General features: G+C 38.0%; 1 pseudogene and 1 gene segment (V, D, J or C); both read right to left on the reverse strand.

Moving 5' to 3' along the window:
* Positions 1–6,408: 6,408 nt before the first annotated feature.
* Positions 6,409–8,122, reverse strand: LOC146388791 (uncharacterized; annotated as a pseudogene).
* Positions 8,123–20,334: 12,212 nt separating this feature from the next.
* LOC146388792 (immunoglobulin heavy variable 4-38-2-like) lies at positions 20,335–20,760 on the reverse strand. The segment is given in 2 exon segments: positions 20,335–20,636; positions 20,718–20,760. Coding segments are annotated over 2 exon segments (345 nt in total).
* Positions 20,761–21,147: the final 387 nt, after the last annotated feature.

Here is a 21,147-nt window from a genome sequence, read left to right on the forward strand (position 1 = left end):
TGCAAAATTGGTTTTCCCTTTGTCGGGAGCACGCACTGGGCTGTTCAAATCACGGACAAACAGTATCCCACATTCTTGCTTTGCAGTTCACAAACACTTCTCATAATGACTAACTATTCCTGACATTTTGGAGATGTTAGCTCTTTATACAGTTACAGTGGGATACAAATATTATCAGGCTGATCCTGCCACAATTTGTTCCCCCTGTCCAAATCACGGACTAACAGTATCCCACAGCTGTTTATGTTTTTAAACCCATTTTGAACAGAGAGGCATTTTTTTGAAAAATGTATTGATAGCAATGTTGAATATTATTACACAGGAAAAAAAAAACAACTACACGTAAAATAACACCGTGACGCCTCTGCCTTTCTAAATGCAGGGACAGTAACTGCGTGTGTCTATGTAAGCGTGTAAAACCTGCAGATAGTCAGAGTAACAGTAACATTATTTTGTCTCTATCTGCCATTCTGCAATTCATCTCATGTAAACAATAACGCGCGCACGTGAAAAAAGGCACATACCTTTGACGCTGTGTGATGAACTTTGTATTCCTCGTCCACACGTAAACGCAAAAAAGGAGTTTTAAAAAAATCTCCGTTTTCGGTGATTTGAAACGTGTTTACGTGTGGACGAAAGGTCCAAACGCACAGAAACAGCTGCGCTTTCAAAAATACCCACGTAGGTGTGGACGTAGCATAAAAGAGTTAGTAGTGTATTTTATTACTACCTGTAATTTATTGCAGATTACTTTTATTTGTTTAATTGTTGACTAAATGTTTGATGATGGTAAACTGTCTCTGAATTGGTGTGGGTAACATTTGTTGCTACTACTACTTCATTAAAGGTAGTGATCACAACATGAAGCCCTTTTCTGCCAGTTTGTCTGAAAACATTTCATTAAAGAAGACAGTAAAGCTTATTCATGCCATGACATTTTATTTAAGAGCTATATCACGATCTTTCACAATCAGTTTTTTAGATTTTCCACATAAACTGAAGAGTTTTTCTAAGAAGTGTTTCCTTCCCACAGAAACACTGTGAAACCTGGCCCCACCTTATCATGCGATTTCCTGAGGTCAGATGGCCCAGGATGTGAGTGGGCGTTAAGGCGTCTGGGGAGGGAACTCAAAACTGGGTTATATCTGGGACTATATATATCTGTGACTCTCCACCATTTGACCTTAGAACTGAAGAAGCTTCTCAGATGAGAGGTGAAACGTCTTCAAGCAACTTAAAGAAATCCAGAAGCTTTTCTTTGCAAGCTCCTTTGAGTACTTCTGACTATATTGGTGGTCTTAGAGCTCCTCCTCTGGTGGTTCCATGTTATAACTGTTCAGGCATTGAGAGGTTCTTGTTCAGCTCTGTTGATGGTTTGTGATACTGTGGCTCTTTGGCACAATAATAAACAGCTGAATCCTCAGTCGTCAAGCTGTTCATCTGCAGATACACCTGCTTTCTGCTGTTGTCTCTGGAGATGGTGAAGCGGCCTCTGACTGACTGAGAGTACCAGATATTGCTGCTATCACTCTGGATCCAAGCAATCCACTCCGGTCCTTTTCCAGCAGCCTGTCTGATCCAAGCAGCATGAAAATCGCCACTGAACCCTGAGTATGTACAGGTCAGTCTGTGTGAGTCTCCAGGCCTTTTGATCACTGATTCAGACTCAGTCAGTGTTTGACCCTCAGTACCTACAGACAAAAACATAATTAGCTTCTTTATATCAAACATATCTTAATGTTTGCAGAAGAAATGTGCTGTCCTTACCAGCCCAGTAAACTGACACTATAAGAAAAAAACAGGTAAACCCAGGACAGTTCATTGTAAAAGTCATTTCTCTCTGCTCAGTCTACAGTCATGAAAACCAGTCTTGCAGTCCCTTTGTTATATTTGGCAAAACATGTGTAAAAATCTGAATTTGCATAAACTCCTCCTTAAAGAAAAATACACTTCATCTCATACAAACATCTGCACACCACTTATAATAAAATATTTAAGCAAATATTACATATATACATATATATATGTAAATGATTATTATTATTTGTTACTTAATGAAGAACATTTTTCTCTCAAAATTTATACACCAATTTATTTCTGATACATCAGTAAAAAACTCCATATATATTCATTATTAAATGTGTGCTGCATAAAGTAATACAGTAATTAACAATAGGAACATTATGTCTCTTTACTGTTAAAGCTCATGTTGATGGAAGTGGATTCACTACAACATCAGCTGTTGCTTAAAAACAGGAACTACAGCAGTAAACATTTTATGAGGCATCTAAAACTCCTTAAAACAAAGCTAAACTCCAGTAACACTAATCCTCAACATGGTGAATGATGGACGTATCAAAAAGGGTTTTCCATACAAAAAACAATTATATAAAAAAGTAACCAAACACCACTGACAGAATAAGGAACAACAAGGTGTCTGCCCACAGCCAAGCAAAAACAAGAATTCATAATTAGACTATTTGATCTTGACATTATGATGTTTATCATTTAGTATCACGGTGTCACTATGAATCTTGAGGAAAACAATAAACAGCAGAATCCTCTGATGTCATCTGCAGATTCAGTTGCTTTCTGCTGTTTTCTCTGGAGATGGTAAACTGGTGCTGAACTGCTGTGATTAATATTTCTGTCTAACACTCCCTCTATCAAGAATAGCGACCCCTTAAAACAATTTCCCTTTTTTCCTAAATACACCTTAAAATTATTATTGGTCTTAGAGCTCCTCCTCTGGTGGCTTCATGTTACAAATGTATCCATGCACTGAGGTGTTTTTGTTCAGGTCTGCTGATGTTTTGTGTTACTGTGACTCTCTGACAGCAGTGTCTTCAGGCTGCATATTCTGTCCATTTAGAGTTACTGTGTTGCTTGAAGTGTCTAAGTCAATGCTGAATTTGTTCTTTAGTGAATCTTTGTAATATGAAGTTGAAGTATGTTTCATCCCAATCCACTCCAGTCCTTTCCCTGCAGGCTGTCTGATCCAAGCTGTCCAGTCGTCAAGAGAATAAGAGACCTGACAGGTGATGGTCAGACGCTGACCTAGCTGCACAATCACAGAGGGTGGCTGTGTCAGCTGTTCACACTTCACATCTGCAGAGAAAACAAGTTGAATGCAGTTCTATAAAAGTAACAGTGTGTGGTGTCCATGCTGTCAGTGTTTGTGTTCAGTGAGACTCACAGGATCCAGCAGCAGCAGTAGCAGCAGCAGAGCTACAGAGAACATGTTGGTGCTGAGGATGATCTGACGGGAGCTTCTCATCTGATGAAACTGACGGACTGATTTCAAGTCTTTATTTCAAACTGAGAGGAAGTTCACTTTGCATACACATGGAAACTGTCAGATTATAACTGAAACATGTGTTACCGCTTTGCTAACAGAGAGTTTGGAGAGGTGAGAAACTGAACTGTAACTTTAAAAACAGATTTATTTTAGCAAGAATCAAACATTAGATTATGTTTTTTAGACTACATGAGATGTTGAGTGTTTTATCTTTATCATACACATTACTGTGAAAGTATGAACAAAGTAAGTCAAAATGGATTCTATTCATTACAACCAAAATGAATAAATGAATAATGATAAACTTAATGGAGATCAGGGCAGTTCTATTGTTTATCATGTTGAGTTGGAGATCATTTCTGTTACTGTAAATTGCAAATTTTAAATGCTGTGTTTTGTACCGCGTTTCTTCTTCTTGTGTCCCTGTGGCTCTCGAGCACAATAATAAACAACAGAATCTTCCTGCTGTCACATTGTCTGTCTGCCAATGCACCTGATTTCTGTTGTTGTCTCTTTAAATGATAAATCAGCCTTTGACTGATTGAGAGTAGGTGACATGGAAACTTTTACTGCGGATCCAAACAATCCACTCCAGTCCTGTGTGATCCAGTCACAATCACCTCTGAAGCCTGAGTATGTACAGGTAGGTCTGTGGGATTCTCCAGACCTTTTAATCATTAAATTTAAGCTCATTAGTTCTTATTTATTTATATATTAAGTAAAAACTTATGTCACATATTAAGTAACTATAAGTTACTTAGAGATTTGAATTGATGTCTACTTCTCAACAAAACATACTGCTGAAAAAATAGAACATGTATATTTACAGGATTTTTGTAGTGATGATTTTAGCAGCTTAATAGCTCTTTTATAGAGGAAGCTATTTGCGCTGCACTAGTTACTAGTTTGTGCGCATGGCCAAAAACTTGTGTGTCATCACATTTTGCACCCACTCAAATACACATAACATGTCTTTATAATTATCATTGCAAGCTCTGTTAAATAGCTGGTGTTAGAGCGCCTCCTCTGGTTGTTTGATGCAACTTCTCAGCCACCTTCCACTCAGCCAGTGAAAAGTGTTCCTTCCACTCTTGAGGAAATGATTCTGGGGCCAGCACCCAACCCATACCTTCCTTGTATTTTATTTTTGTATAACTATGGTGTGAAGCTTTGCTGATCACTAAACTTAATCACTGCCAGTGAATCATAATTCAAAAGAATAAGTCACCGGAGCAAATTGAAGCTATGAGCTCACATCTTACACCTAGTGGATAAATGACAGTGTTGCAGCTTGTCTCATTACCTGTTGTGTGTTTTGTGTGTTTCAAGTGTAATGTGCTGAAGATGCCAGATAACATGCTCCAATGCTGCATCCTGTTGGAGAACTGTGCGTGAAACACACAAACACACAAGTGAACACAGCAGCTGAACATCTGTATTTTCATGTTAACTCTTTCTGTTTTCTCATATCTGCTTCTCTCCATCTGTGTAAGGATGGTGTGAAGGTGTGTGGTTTTGTCACTCCTGTTCCTCCACCCAACAGCTGCACTCCCAAATAAGTTTCTCTGCTGTTTTTTTAGCGCTTTACAGGTATCTGTCCTTTGTCTGCAGATGTCAGTGTGAATTCTTTTAATCAGCCTCCTTTAATGGTTCCTCATTTCATTCAGTTTCACCGCTTTACTCATGTTTTTACACTACTGTCCTCACGCACAGTGACAACACATGCTCTTACTCTGTGTTTTATTCCTGTAGATAAAACACAAGATGAAGACAGGCTATACATCAAGAAACCACCAAATGCATCCATGCTGTATCTTAAGGGGAAAAAAATCTAAGCTGAATTGAACATTACTGGGAGTGCAGCTGTAAATGCAGTCATGGGAGTGAGAGTAAGTGTGTAACTGCATATATTTATGCATTTAATGTTTCATGGCCATGTTTGTGCATGCATACTGCAGTTATGTGTAGTAGGACTTTAACTGTGTATTTATATGTGCTGACAGTGTGTTGTTGTGATCTTCTGTCCACGGTGGAAGTTGCTCTCAAAGGATGAATGGAGCAAATATTTTGATAAGGCCGAAACAGAAAGAAGGCATCACGCCACTGAAAACCCAGAGTGGTCCTCTAAATAAAACTACGTATGTCCAAAGTGCCAACATGCAGTTCATGCATGTGCCCATCACTGCAAGCTCAGGAGCCCTCCTCTCAACATCACAATCTACAACTAAATCACACCAGCCCAACGTCTCCATTCACATCCTCGTCCTTGGCCTCGTCTTCAGCACCCATTCAGCTCCAGACGACCTTGAAGACCTGCTGCCACTCCTGGAAGAAGTTGACCCTGTCACTTACAAACAGTCTCAGCAGCCCTCCTCTGCATGTGCAGACCACGGTCATCAACTAAATCCACTTCATCTGCCCTTACAGTTACATTCTTTGAAGACCCAAAAGAGTCCATCTGTTTTCCTGACATTCAATAAGACATGTGGTCACTTTTTGACCACCCGTTCACCACAGACTGGTTTGCTCTGCTCTCCTCATTCAGACATGTGTACTGCTCAGGCACTAAATGTAACAAGTCCTGCTTCTATGGAGGATTGCCGTCCATACAAATTGTTGCCACATAGTTGTAATACATAATATATAGATATATAAACTTAATATAAATCCTGTACATAAATAAGCTAGGCAAAAAATAATTTGATTTGAATTAATATGTTAATGCTAACTCTGAATGTGTATTGTTGATAGTTACACTCATCTTATGGAGAAGCCTTTTTGTATGTTTCCTGTATATATTTGATCTTTATAAAAATAGGCACAGTTTCTGAATTACTAAAGTAAACAGTCTTTAAACTTCTTTGTGACTCACTGAGTTTTTAAATGCAAGAATGCTTGAAGTGTCTGAGTCAATCCTGACCTTTTTCTTCAGTGAGTCTTCATAGTGAGAGCTCTCACTACTTTTCCTCCCTTTACCTGCAGGCTGACTGATCAGCTGTCCAGGAGCTGACAGGTGATGGTCAGACATTAATCTTCAGTTCATTTCTAAAAAGCTTAAAGCAAATTCGGTTGGATGTGGTGAGTTTTTTACAGTGTTTCTTCCTCTTGTGTCACTGTGGCTCTCGAGCACAATAATAAACAGCTGAATCCTCAGTTGCCAAGCTGTTCATCTGCAGATACACCTGCTTTCTGCTGTTGTCTCTGAAGATGGTAAACCAGCCCTGGACTGACTCTGAGTAGTAGCTGCCACTACTGTCTCTCCAGATTATGTCAATCCACTCCAGTCCTTTTCCAGCAGCCTGTCTGATCCAAGCAGCATGAATATCACTGCTGAACCCTGAGTATGTACAGGTCAGTCTGTGGGATTGTCCAGGCTACTGGTCCAGACTCACTCAGTGTTTGACCATCAGTACCTACAGAAATGTTAACAGCTAATTAGTCCAGTCATATTTCTTCATATGTTTATTTCTGTAACAGAAATATATGTCCTTACCAGTCAAGAAACAAAACAGAATCAGGAAAACAACTAAATAAACAGTTCTCATCATTCTAAACATCAGTCGTCTTTGTCCAGTCTGCTGTGTGTATATTAGATTGAGTCCCTGAGTCTTGCTCTAAAACACATATAAAGTTGCTGAGGACATCAGTTTTGCATTGACTCCTCCTCAGGAAAATCAATCTCTGTTTACAAAGTAACAAACTGAAAAAGTAGAAAATGGAAACAAAATGAACAACATACAATTTTCTATGACTTTATTGTATTCTGGTGGTAATTTTACATTAAATGAGAATTTGATGTAAACTCCAGTCCTTCCCTGCAAACTGTCTTAAGTATTAAAAAGATTACTACAAGAGGTAATTTTGTCTGAAAGCTGATTGCAATTTATATATGTAAATATATTAGTACATGTGCATGCAGTGTATGTAGTAAATGTACAGTACATGTAATTGAGTATCATCAAAATAGTAACTCGTCTAATGTTAATTGTTTTGCATGTTATTGCATTTTATTCTTTCTTTCAGTTTGTACGATGTTCAAGGGGAGTTCATTTCTGTAAATGTGAAATCTGAAAGCAAATCTTGATTTTGTGATGTGCTGAGTTTTTGTACAGAGGTGCTTCCTCTTCTGTGTGGGTTGGCCAGTGTCACATAATACATATGTGTCAGACTATGTATCAGAATTTTCATTTGCTCAATATACCTCTATCAAGAATAACAACCCCCTTAGTTTAATTTCTCCCATTTCTTTCCCTTGAATAATAACAATAATCAGTTATCTTAGAGCTCCTCCTCTGGTAGTTTCATGTTATAACTGTTCAGGCACTGAGAGGTTCTTGTTCAGCTCTGCTAATGCTTTGTGATACTGTGGCTCTTTGGCACAATAATAAACAGCTGAATCCTCAGTCGTCAAGCTGCTCATCTGCAGATACACCTGCTTTCTGCTGTTGTCTCTGGAAATGGTGAAGCGGCCTCTGACTAACTGAGAGTAGTAGATTTCATTACTATCATAGCGGATCCAAGCAACCCACTCTGGTACTTTCCCAGCAGCCTGTCTGATCCAAGCACCATTAATATCACTGCTGAACCCTGAGTATGTACAGGTCAGTCTGTGTGATTCTCCAGGCCTTTTAATCACTGGTTCAGACTCAGTCAGTGTTTGACCCTCAGTACCTACAGAGAAAAACATAATTAGCTTCTTTATATCAAACATATCTTAATGTTTGCAGAAGAAATGTGCTGTCCTTACCAGCCCAGTAAACTGACACTATAAGAAAAACAAAGGTAAACTCAGGACACTTCATTGTATTAGTCATGTCTCTCTGCTCAGTCTACAGTCATGAAAATCTCCCATGTAGTCCCTTTGTTATATTTGGCAACACATGCGTAAAAATCTGAATTTGCATAAACTCCTCCTTAAAGAAAAACTTCGTCTCATATAAAGATCTGCACACGACTTATATTAAAATATTTAAGCAAATATGATATATATTTACAAATGATTATTACTATTTGTTACTTAATAAATATTAATTTTTTCTCAAAATTTTGTCACCAATTTATTTATGATACATGGGCAAAAAACTCCATATATATTCATTATTAAATGTGTGCTCCATAAAGTAATACAGTCATTAATCATAGGAATATTATGACTCTTTACTGTTAAAGCTCATTCTGATGCAAGTTCTGAAAAAGTGGATTCACTACAACATCAGCTCTTGCTTAAAAACAGGAACCAGATCAGTAACATTTTATAAGGCATCCAAAACTCCATAAAACAAAACTAAACTCCAATAAAACTAATCCTCAGCATGGTGAATGATGGACATATCAAAAATGGTTTACCATTTAAATTTTTTTTTTAAAAAAACACCACATACTGAATATCGAACGATGGGTGTTTGCCAAAAGACAAGCAAAAACAAGAATATATACTGAAGACAAAGCAAACCCTTCTCTTGATTTAGTATCACAGTGTCACTCTGACTCTTGAGGACAACAATAAACAGCAGAATCCTTTGATGTCGTCTGCAGATTCAGTTGCTTTCTGCTGTTTTCTAATATTTCTGTCTACCACTCTCTCTATCAAGAATAGCAACTCCTTAAAGCCATTTCATGCACCATTAAATCATTATTGGTCTTAGAGCTCCTCCTCTGGTGGCTTCATATTACAAATGTGTTCATGCACTGAGAGATTTTTGTTCAGGTCTGCTGATGGTTTGTGTTAAGTTTGACTTTTTGGCTCAGTAATACACAGCAGTGTCTTCAGGCTGCATATTCTGTCCTTTAGAGTCACTGTCTTGCTTGACATCTCTAAATCAATGCTGAACTTGCTCTTAAGTGAATCTTTATAGTGAGAGTCCCCAGTGTATTTCATCCCAATCCACTCCAGTCCTTTCCCTGCAGGCTGTCTGATCCAAGCTGCGTAGTAGCCACTTAGAGAATAAGAGACCTGACAGGTGATGGTGAGACGCTGACCTGGCTGCACAATCACAGAGGCTGGCTGTGTCAGCTGTTCACACTTCACACCTGCAGAGAAAACATGTTGAATGCAGTTCAATTAAAAAAAAATAATAATAGCTGTCGGTGTTTCTGTTCAGTGAGACTCACAAGATCCAGCAGCAGCAGAGCTACAGAGAACATGTTGATACTGAAGCTAGTATCTTCTCTTCTTCGGAAACCTCCTGCAGTATATCAGGTCTTTATATTAGCCTGGGAGGAAGTTTACTTTGCATACAGATAAACACTGACAAAATAAAAAGAAATATAGATTAAAGAGTCAGCCATGGGTACAGATTGAATTTTTGTGAGGCATAATAATAATAATAATTTTAGAGTGCAATAACATCTCCCATTCAGGAAAAAATACCACTGTTACACAAAGTGAAAAGCTTGAAAACTTAAAAATGTACAGAATGCATTTTTTCTTTGCTTTTTAGTTTTAAAGGAAATAATATTTTTCAAATATTAAAATTAGTGCTGTCAATATTAATGTCCTTAAAATGATGTTAAGCCTAGTTTTGTGTAAACTGTCCAAAAAGGAGTCCACTAAAATGTTCGATGATCACACTGTTTTAGCCTAATGTACAAAATAATGTTGACTAAGGTTACTCAGAGTTTAAAGGTGAAGCCGGTCAAATAACCTTTTATGTTTCTTCCCTATTTTCCCTATTCCCTAAGAAAAACTGCTCTTTATGTTGAAATTTTTATTATTATTATTATTTAAAGACAATACCATTTTGAAAATGTACTTAAAGTACTTAAAATAGCACTTTATTTTTATGTCTGCCCAATTTTGGCCAGGGATATTATGTTTGTTTTGCCTTTTTTCCCAGAAATTAAAAGAGCTGGAGTTTATAATATTCATGTCCATCTCTATTATTTGATTCTGTCATCCACTAAATCCCTTTTAAATTAAATAAACATTTGCGCTTTGGGGCAAATTCTCTTGTGCGATTAAATGTGATTCTAAGCTTCTAATTAATTAGATTAATTTTTTTAAAATCAAGTCCCACCCCTAGTATTTATATGTGCTAACAGTGTGTTCTTGTGAACTGCAGTCCACAGTGGAAGTCGCTCTCAAAGGACGAACAGAGCAAATATTTTGATAAGGCCGAAACAAAACAACAGAAAGAAGGCGTCACGCCAATGAAAACTCAGAGTGGTCCACTAAAGAAAACTATGTATGTCCAAAGTGCCAAAATGCAGTTCATACATGTGCCAATCGCTGCAGTAAAGGATGAAACGGTCACTGCAGAGAGTTTGTATCACCTCATGAAAATTCTAGTGTGTTTATATTTATGCGTTTGTTTTTAGGGCAAAAAGAGGAAGAGAACCTGAGACAGAGCCATGTTCTTCTTCTTCATTTGTAAAGCAGTAACATCATCAGCCACAGCCAAATGTTTTCAGCCTGCCTCACCAGCAATCACTCTGTGCACCTACCCAGGCTCAGCAGCCCTCCTCTCAACATGCATATCACGATCTACAACTGAATCACACCAGCCCTACTTCTCCATCCACATCCTCGTCCTTGGCCTCGTCTTCAGCACCCATTCAGCTCCAGACCATAGAGGATCTTGCTGTCACTCCTGGAAGAATTTGACCCTGTCACTTACAAACAGTCTCAACAACTCTCCTCTCCATGTGCAGACCACGGTCGTCAACTAAATCTTACCAGCCCTGCTGTTGATTCTGCTCCATCCACTTTTCGGCCTCCAAAGTTAAATTCTTTGAAGACTGAAAAGAGACGTGGTCACTTTTTGACGACCCCTTCACACCACAGCCCGATCAGAACTGCTCTCTCATTCATATATGTGCACTACTCAGGCACTAAATGTAGTCTTGCTTCTATGGAGAATTCCTGTCTGGTCCTGAGTGTAATGACTCAGTGGTTTTGTTTTGATTAATATTGTCTTATGTTTCAGTTTAATTCTTGTTAAGATTTTCTAGTTCTAAGGTTTTGGTTCCCGTGCTCCCTCTGTTCAGTGTCTAGTCTGTCTCTCTGTGCCTGTCCTCTTTTCTAGTCTACCCTGTCTCTTGTGCCCTCTGTTACCATGTCAGTTATGTCGTGGTGCTAAGTTCATGTCTCGGGGTTTGTGTCTTTTTGTACGCTTTGTATTTCCTGTCTTACTTTGATAGTCTCGTGTGCTTAGGTAGTGTGTATAGTTTCACTTAACTCGTCTTGTCCTGCCTAAGTAGTCCCAGTTGTGTTTCCCTTCTGTCTTCCATTTCTGATTGCTCCGCTGTGTATTTTAGTTCTCTGTCTCCTGCTTGGTGTCGCGTCATACCCTCATACCCGGCTGTGTGTTCTGTCTGCCTGTTAAGCCTTGTTATGATTCCCAGTCTAGTTAGTTTTCTGTTCCTTTTGCTGTCCAGAAAATAAAGCTGAGTTCTGAGTTTAATGTAGTCTTCTTGAGTCTTGCACTTGGGTCCTACATTCAAGGATTCAAGGAGTTTTATTGTCATTCGAATCACATGTTTACATTAGGTGGAACGAAATTACGTACACATGATCCCGGAGTGAAAAGAAACAGAATTTAAAAAGTAATAAATAAATAGTTTTTGTTTTTTTGTTTTTTTAAGGACAAAACAGAATAACAAGTACTAAAATAATACAATAAATAGAGTGCAACAATCTGAGTACCAGTATGGAGTATGGATATAGAACGTAGGTATAAATATATAGGTATAAATACTTTAGCATCAAAAGGGCATGATGACCAGCATTGATAAAGTGATGGTGTCAGTAAGTGTCAGTAGTGATTAAGGTGCTACAATATCAGTTCCTGTCCATTATGCAGGAGGACACATCTGAATTCTTGTAGAGAGGCAGTGAGACAGGTGAAACAGTGGTGGAAAATCCAGCGTCAGTCTGCAAACTGCTGATAGGTTGAATGGTGGCTTGGTAGCAGCTATAGACAGAAGGAAACAACTTAAGTTCACAATCAAAAATTCACAAGGAGCATGAGGCCTGGTACCAGCATGTTAGCTAATGGACTTGCGAAAGAAAGATAGACTGCAGCCTGGTTGATTACTGCAGATGAGAGACAGTTGAGTGGAAGAGGCCAGAGCTCTGCCCTTGGGTCGATCCAGGAGAAACACAACAGGCAGAGAAAAAGCAGCCGCCGCTCACCCGGACCATGACAGCAGAGCCATCAGCTTCAAGGCTTCTCTTTTGTGAGCCAGTCCCCAGACTGGATTTGGGATTGACATGCTCTCTGCTTTTTAGATTATTTGCATTTTTTAAAGATTATTGTTGCATTTAATTCTAACTTTAATCTCTGGTTCTCTTCCACAGCATGACTTCATCCAGTCTTCCTCCTCTCTCACCCAGCCTGTCACACCAGATGGCCGCCCCTTCCAGAGCCTGGTTCTGCCGGAGGTTTCTTCCTGTTAAAAAGGAGTTTTTTCCTTCCCACTGTCGCCAAAGGGGCTTGCTCATAGGGGGTCATCTGATTGTTGGGTTTAAGGGTTTTTTTGTTTTCTCTTTATTGTTGTTGGGTCTTTACCTACAATTGAATTTAATTAAATTGAACTGAATCAAATTAAACAGTGTTATTCCGATTATTTTGGCCTCTCCACTTGATGTGAGTCAATAAATAAAAAAAATAAACAAAGGATGATTCTGTCAGTTTGTACAACAGGATGAGAGAGTAGAGAAGAACAAAATTATATTTAGTGTTCAATGAATGTTATACAGCGTATTTTATTGATAGTTGTTCCTTGTACTGATCCTAACAAAACAGTTACTTTTAACACTGCAAAATTTATTTTGCTCTTTTGTTTTCTTTTCACATTCATTATACGCCACACATCTGTCAGTGTTCACTAAGTGTCAGTGAATACCTGGATTGGGGGGGGGGGGGGGGGGGGGGGGGGGGGGGGAGAGAGAGAGTCCTGTCAGCCCTGTGCTGAGAGGGACATGTTCATCCATCTGTTTTGTTCTAATAAACTTCTAATAAATTTTAGGAAGACCTTCTGTAAATCTGTTCAGTTTTATTCATATAGCACCACTTAACAAATAATTCATGTCGCAATGCACGTTATGTTGTAAGGTAAAGACCCCACAGTGTTAATCTAGGACAAATGTTTGAATTATTAACGAAGTGAAGTCGATAATCAAAGGTGAGTTTTTGGCTATGACTGACTACATATGTATACTGTGTCATGACTGGACATACATGGATGTAAACCACAACTTAACTGCTCGCCTGAGGCAAAACAGCCACAGCCGTCATTCTAACCTAAAGGTACAAATATTGATAAATGTGCAAATATTGTTAAATATTCTGTTTGTCAGGCATCCTGTTTGAAGAAAACACTTTGAAGCTACTTGAATGTATATGAACACATTTATAAGAGTACAAACACATTTCAAGGAAAATAAAAATGCTCAAATTTTAAAGATTGTAAGTTATTTTGTTCATGTATTAGTCTGTTTAGTCATTTTATGACAAGATGGATGCTGTAATTATGTTTTTGTACAGTTTTTGACTTGAAGAGAGTAAAAGGAATTAGTTAGAGTGAAAAGAAGTGCCTGGTAATATAAACAGAATCCGTATCGGAAAATATCTGTTAAATACACGGAAAATATATACGGTGAATTAACTGAATTTTCCATTTTAGGTGAAGGAAATGTCTGTAAGTAGTACAGAAAATATACTGTAAATCTACAGAAATGTAATAATATCAGAATCCTCAGTCATCAAGCTGTTCATCTGCAGATACACCTGCTTTCTGTTGTTGTCTCTGGAGATGGTAAATCTGCCTCTGAATGACTGAGAGTAGTGGATATAGCTGCAGCCACCACTGATATAAGTGATCCATCCCAGTCCTTCTCCAGCAGCCTGTCTGATCCAAACATAATGATCATCACCACTGAACCCTGAGTATGTACAGGTCAGTCTGTGGGAGTCTCCAGCCCTTCTAACCACTGGTTCAGACTATATATTATTTCATTATATCTTATTTAACAAACATCAGTGTGCTCATGTAAAAACTACTGGACATTTGTTTTTGTTTTTTTATTTAAATCTAAAATCTTGACTACATGTCTTGACTGACTTGATGTATTCTTCTGAAATTATCCTTAAAAGTTTACATACATTTTTTCATATTATTTTATTATTATCAGAAAATACTTTTAAACTGTTTTTTCAAAATATGCTTTTACATGTTGTAGTATCACAAGTGTTTTTGTGTCAGTGAGCTGATCATCATATTTTTGATCATCTACTGCCCCCTGTAGGTTCCTGTGAAACTGTATAGCTGAAGGTTTTTGTAAAGCCTCTCTCATTACTTACACCACTGTGTGTGTTTGGCACAGTAATACACAGCAGAGTCCTCTGGCTTTAAGCTGGACAGTCTCAGATACACCATGCTGTTGCTGTTGTCTCTGGTGATTTCTATACGTCCTTCCACACTGCTTGCATACACTGTTTTACTTGCATCAGACCAAATAACTCCAAGCCATTCTAGGCCTTTTCCTGCAGGTTGTCTGATCCAGTGCATGCCATAGCCACCAAAATTGAAACCAGATCCTCTACAGGAAAGACTGAGAGTTTCATGAGGATTTTTCAACACTGGAGTGGAGGGAATGGACTCCATAGCCTGACCATTCAGACCTGCCAAAAAACATGAAAATTATAAATAAAGAAAGATCAGTAATGTGAGAAACAAATTCAAGTACATGTGAGTAATTTCCACCTGCTGTATTATAAATTCTAGTGACTCACAAGGCAGACAGAGCACTGTCAGCAGAGCAGACAAACTGAGCAACATCTTGAAAGAGAAGGTGTGAAGCAAGTACTTTGAGAGCCAGTCATTAAAAGAACCTGAGTATCCTGTGTATATTTCAATAGGGAGGGGCTAAACTATCTGGGTCACATAAAATTCAAATGCATCTCAAAATAAAAACATTGCATTTAATTCACTCTTTTACTTCTGCATTAGTTTTTCTTCCAAACATGGACTCACTTGTTGATGGGAATAGTTTTTTAGCATTAAAAGACATCGTACTCACTCTTTTTCTGGGTATTGTTTTCCAGGAAACTCTTGCCCAGAGATGCATGTTTCTGATCTCATCTGAATCTCATCCTACCAACCTGCTGACTATTTATAGTTGTATTAATTATTGTCTCTTTAACATTTTCATTTCTCTCTTGACTTTTTACTCACCCCACCTGATCACAACAGATTGATGCCCTCCGTGAGCCTGGGTGTCCTGGAGGTTTCATTCAACTAAAGGAAGTTTGACTCTCTCCCTACTGTACTTTCAGTCAACTTGGATTTCTCTTGAAAACATTATTTGGTATTTATTTTACAACATGAAGTGCACAGAAAATAATTTAAAACTTTTATTCACAAGACATATGATGGCTCTTGCAACAAAAGTTTTTTTTCATGATCAATATTTTATTGTATTGTAATATTTTTTTAATTAAATGTATTTCTCCTGTTTCTTCTAGTTTGGCCACTCTCCTCTTTGGCCCTACCTTTCAGTGGGTTGCTCTGGCTCCAGGGCTCTATGCTTCAGATTTGACTTTCCCAATCTGCAGTGCTCTTTTTATAATGTTCATCACCTCTTGGTTTCTCTTTTTCATCCTTTCCAGTTATTGCAGATAATGGCACCTCTTGAATCAGGCTTTCCAAGAGGTCCTTTTTCTTTTTTTTCTCCACTGTCATGGTTTTTCTTTGTAATATTGTTAGGACTTTACCTTACAATATAAAGTATGATTAGATGATATTTGCTTTAAAGTAATAATGTATGAATAAAAATGGATTTAATGGAATGTCAAAGAAATTAGAATAAAAGATTTCATGCTGACGATTGATAACTCATGAATTATTAAATTAACTATTTAAATCATTACAACTGGAATTAAAACTCCATCCATCCATCTATCTATTCTGTACTTCTTAGCCGATTCATCATTGTGGACAGCATTGGTGTCCATGCTGTCAGTGTTTCTGTTCAGTGAGACTCACAGGATCCAGCAGCCAGCAGCAGAACATGTTGGTGCTGAAGGTGATCTGACGGGAGCTTCTCATCTGATGAAACTGACGGACTGATTTCAAGTCTTCAAGTCAAACTGAGAGGAAGTTCACTTTGCATACACATGGAAACTGTCAGGTTATAACAGAAAGATGCGTTGCTGTATTGCTAACAGAGAGTTTGTAGGGGTGAGAAACTGAACTGTAACTTTAAAAACAGATTTATTTTAACAAGAATCAATCATTAATTTATGTTTTTTAGGCTACATGAGCTGTTGAGTGTTTTATGTTTATCATACACATTACTGTGAAAGTATGAACAAGGTAAACCAAAATGGATTCTATTCATTATAACCAAAATTAATGAATGAATGAACTTATTAGAGACAATGCAGTTCTATTGCTTGTTTATTATGAGTTGGAAGTCATTTTGTGAATGTCATGGTCCTGGGTCGGTGACACAGTGTTTTTGGTTGTGTACTTTTACTTTTGATAGTTTTTTGTATTATGACTGTTGTTTTGGGTTTCCCAGGGCTTAGTTGTGTTCCCTGGTGTGTGTATTTATAGTGTGTGTTCCCTCGTCCTTGTGGCTGGTTTGTCTGCTTCTCTCCGTCCGTCTTCCGTGTATTTCCTCGTACCTCATCTGTTTCTGGTTAGTTTCTGTTAGTTTTTCCCAGTTTAGGTTTTCTTAGTTTCATGTTCACCCTCGCCATTTCTGTTTGCATCTACTTTTGTTCAATAAACTCACTTGCATCAGAGCTGCCGCATTTTGGGTCCTAAATAATTCTCACAAGGCTTGCCCCGGCAACCCGTGACAGTGAATGTAAATTGCTAATTTTAAATGCTGTGTGTTTCTTCACCTTGGTTCACTGTGGCTCTCAGGCAAAATAACAAACAACAGAATCCTCCTGTTGTCACCTGCAGATACACTTGCTTTCTGTTGTCTCTGGACCATAGATATTTATATTGAAATTAGTTTTGCACTGACTCCTTCTCAGCAAACTGTATCACTGTTCCACAGAGTCAAAATACTAGAATAATAATATTTGAAAGTAATATTCTAACAACAGATTATCAACTTAAACGTGCTGCTGTTGTTTAGTGCGTTACAAGAAAACAAAACATCGGCCCATAAAAGCCAAAAATTGTATGTATGCCCGATGGCCAGTCCAGTTGTGTGTATAACTGGGTAACTGCATTTGTAATTGTGCATTATGTTACAAACTCTGATTGTGTTGTCTAACAAAGAACTATGGCAGTTATGAGTGTAGTCATGAATTAGTTTTAATTTTCATATTTTTCAGTTTGGTTCAAATTGGAATTGTAGCACTTTTATAGGTATTTGACTTCTTCATGAAATAAATGTTATATTTTCATTGGATACTCACAATATTCCCACATCATAGTTAATTTATTAGTTTATTTCTGTATGGTATAAAATGCCATACAGAAAGAGGATCAAATCTTCCTTTGATTTTGTGCCACAGAGTCCCAGGGTCTTCAGGACCAGTTCAAACAAGAACACCACTTAAAGCCTCCTCTGTCATTAAAATGGACAACAGAAAAGAATTAGAAGACATTGTGGAAAGTGTGAAGTCTCTATTGACGATATAATTCTGGGGCCAGCAATCCTCCTTCTCCTCCTCCTCCTTTCCCTGCTGGACTTTCCCTCTGTGTGTTTTCACTGAGTTTTTAAATGCAAGAATGCTTGAAGTGTCTGAGTCAATGCTGAACTTTTTCTTCAGTGAGTCTTTATAGTGAGAGCTCCCACTACTTTTCCTTTTTTTTTTTTGCCTGCAGGCTGAATGATCAGCTGTCCAGGAGCTGACAGGTGAGACATTTGTCAGACATTAATCTTCAGTTCATTTCTAAAAAGCTGAAAGCAAATTCTGACATGTTTTGATGTGGTGAGTTTTGTACAGTGTTTCTTCCTCTTGTGTCACTGTGACTCTCGAGCACAATAATAAACAGCAGAATCCTCACTAGTCAAGCTGCTCATCTGCAGATACACCTGCATTCTGCTGTTTCCTCTGAATGACTGAGAATTGTGGGTGCTAAAACCACTGTAGATAAAAGGGATCCACTCCAGTCCTTTCCCAGCAGCCTGTCTGACCCAAGCAGCATGAATATCACTGCTGAACCCTGAGTATGTACAGGTCAGTCTGTGGGAGTCTCCAGCCCTTCTAACCACTGGTTCAGACTCAGTCAGTGTTTGACCTTCAGTACCTAAAAAGTGTTAAGATTTCATTAGTGCAATAAAAATTTCTTTCCATAGTTTTATCGGTCAAATTAATTAGTTTGTCCTTACCAGCTGAGAAATAAAATGGAAAAAGTTAAAATGCTAAATGTTGTTGTTGTTGTTGTTGTTGTTGTTGTTATCCAGTCTGCAGAGTGTATGTTGAGTCTTTGTGTTTTGTGCTGCAACATATATGAAGACAGTAAAGATAACAGTTTTGCATTGTCTCCACCTCTTTTCAACACCTTTTAATTCATGGGGCATAATTTAAACTGACGATATCATGAACAGTAAAGACACTAAAAGTCATATAGTATGACTGAATAAAAATAATCTACAATTTATTCATGGTCTTAGATCTCCTCTTGTTCAGCTCTGTTGATGGTTTGTGATACTGTGGCTCTTTGGCACAATAATAAACAGCTGAATCCTCAGTTGTCAAGCTGTTCATCTGCAGATACACCTGCTTTCTGCTGTTGTCTCTGGAGATGGTGAAGCGGCCTCTGACTGACTGAGAGTAGAAGATATAGCTGCTATCACTCTGGATGAAAGCAATCCACTCCAGTCCTTTTCCAGCAGCCTGTCTGACCCAAGCAGCATGAATATCACCACCGAACCCTGAGTATGTACAGGTCAGTCTGTGGGAGTCTCCAGGCCTTTTAATCACTGATTCAGACTCAGTCAATGTTTGACCCTCAGTACCTACAGACAAAAACATAATTAGCTTCTTTATATCAAACATATCTTAATGTTTGCAGAGAAATGTGCTGTCCTTACCAGCCCAGTAAACTGACACTATAAGAAAAAAACAGGTAAACCCAGAACAGTTCATTGTAAAAGTCATGTCTCTCTGCTCACTCTACAGTCATGAAAACCAGTCTTGCAGTCCCTTTGTTATATTTGGCAACACATGTGTAAAGATCTGAATTTGCATAAACTCCTCCTTAAAGAAAAATACACTTCATCTCATACAAACATCTGCACACGACTTACAATAAAATATTTAAGCAAATATTATATTTATTTACAAATGATTATTATTTTTGTTACTTAATGACGAACATTTTTCTCTCAAAATCTATACACCTATTTATTTCTGATACATCAGTAAAAAAAAATTCCATATATATTCATTTTTAAATGTGTGCTGCATAAAGTAATACAGTAATTGACAACAGGAACATTATGTCTCTTTACTGTTAAAGCTCATGTTGATGGAAGTGGATTCACTACAACATCAGCTGTTGCTTAAAAACAGGAACTACAGCAGTAAACATTTTATGAGGCATCCAAAACTCCTTAAAACAAAGCTAAACTCCAGTAACACTAATCCTCAACATGGTGAATGATGGACGTATCAAAAAGGGTTTTCCATACAAAAAACAATTATATAAAAAAGTAACCAAACACCACTGACAGAATAAGGAACAACAAGGTGTCTGCCCACAGCCAAGCAAAAACAAGAATACATAGTTAGACTATTTGATCTTGGCATTATGATGTTTATGATTTAGATTTCACGGTGTTACTATGACTCTTGAGGAAAACAATAAATGATGCCGTCTGCAGATTCAGTTGCTTTCTCCTTCTTTCTCTGGAGATGGTAAACTGGTGCTGAACTGCTGCGATTAATATTTCTGTCTAACACTCCCTCTATCAAGAATAGCGACCCCTTAAAACAATTTCCCTTTTTTCCTTAACACACTTTAAATTTATTATTGGTCTTAGAGCTCCTCCTCTGGTGGCTTCATGTTACAAATATGTTCTGCACTGAGGTGTTTTTGTTCAGGTCTGCTGATGTTTTGTGTTACTGTGAGTCTTTGGCACAGTAATACACAACAGTGTCTTCAGGCTGCATATTCTGTCCATTTAAAGTTACTGTGTTGCTTGAAGTGTCTAAGTCAATTCTGAATTTGTTCTTTAGTGAATCTTTGTAGTATGAAGTTGAAGTATGTTTCATCCCAATCCACTCCAGTCCTTTCCCTGCAGGCTGTCGGATCCAAGCTGTGTACCAGTCAAGAGAATAAGAGACCTGACAGGTGATGGTCAGACGCTGACCTGGCTGCACAATCACAGAGGCTGGCTGTGTCAGCTGCTCACACTTCACACCTGTGGAGAAAACATGTTTTATGTAGTAAAAGTAAGAATCACTGTGCTGTGATCATAGTGTTTGTGTTCAGTGAGACTCACAGGATCCAGCAGTCAGCAGCAGCAGCAGAGCTACAGAGAACATGTTGGTGCTCAGTATGATCTGATGGGAGCTTCTCATCTTCTTCTGTGACTGACAGCATGATATCAGACTTTATATCAGCCTGTGAGGAAGTTTGATTTGCATACAGATGGATGCTGACAGATTATAAGAGAAAACAGATTGCACTGTGGCATTGAGTAGTAAGAAAAAGATATGATGATATGATTCATTCATTTTCAATTTTAGTATTTTAAACTTTTAGATTTCTTGTAGAAATGTAAGAATATTTTCTAACATGTTTGACAAAAAGTTTAATCAGAAAATCAAACACTGCAAAGTCAGCTACTCACCTTTTAGTGTGCATTTGTATGTGCATATTTATGCCGGTCATTGTGTGTGTATCTGGCACAGTAACACACAGCACAGTGC

Source organism: Perissodus microlepis, chromosome 4, assembly GCF_051167445.1.
Source record: "Perissodus microlepis isolate ML-2025 ecotype Zambia chromosome 4, ASM5116744v1, whole genome shotgun sequence".
Taxonomy (NCBI): Eukaryota; Metazoa; Chordata; class Actinopteri; order Cichliformes; family Cichlidae; genus Perissodus; species Perissodus microlepis.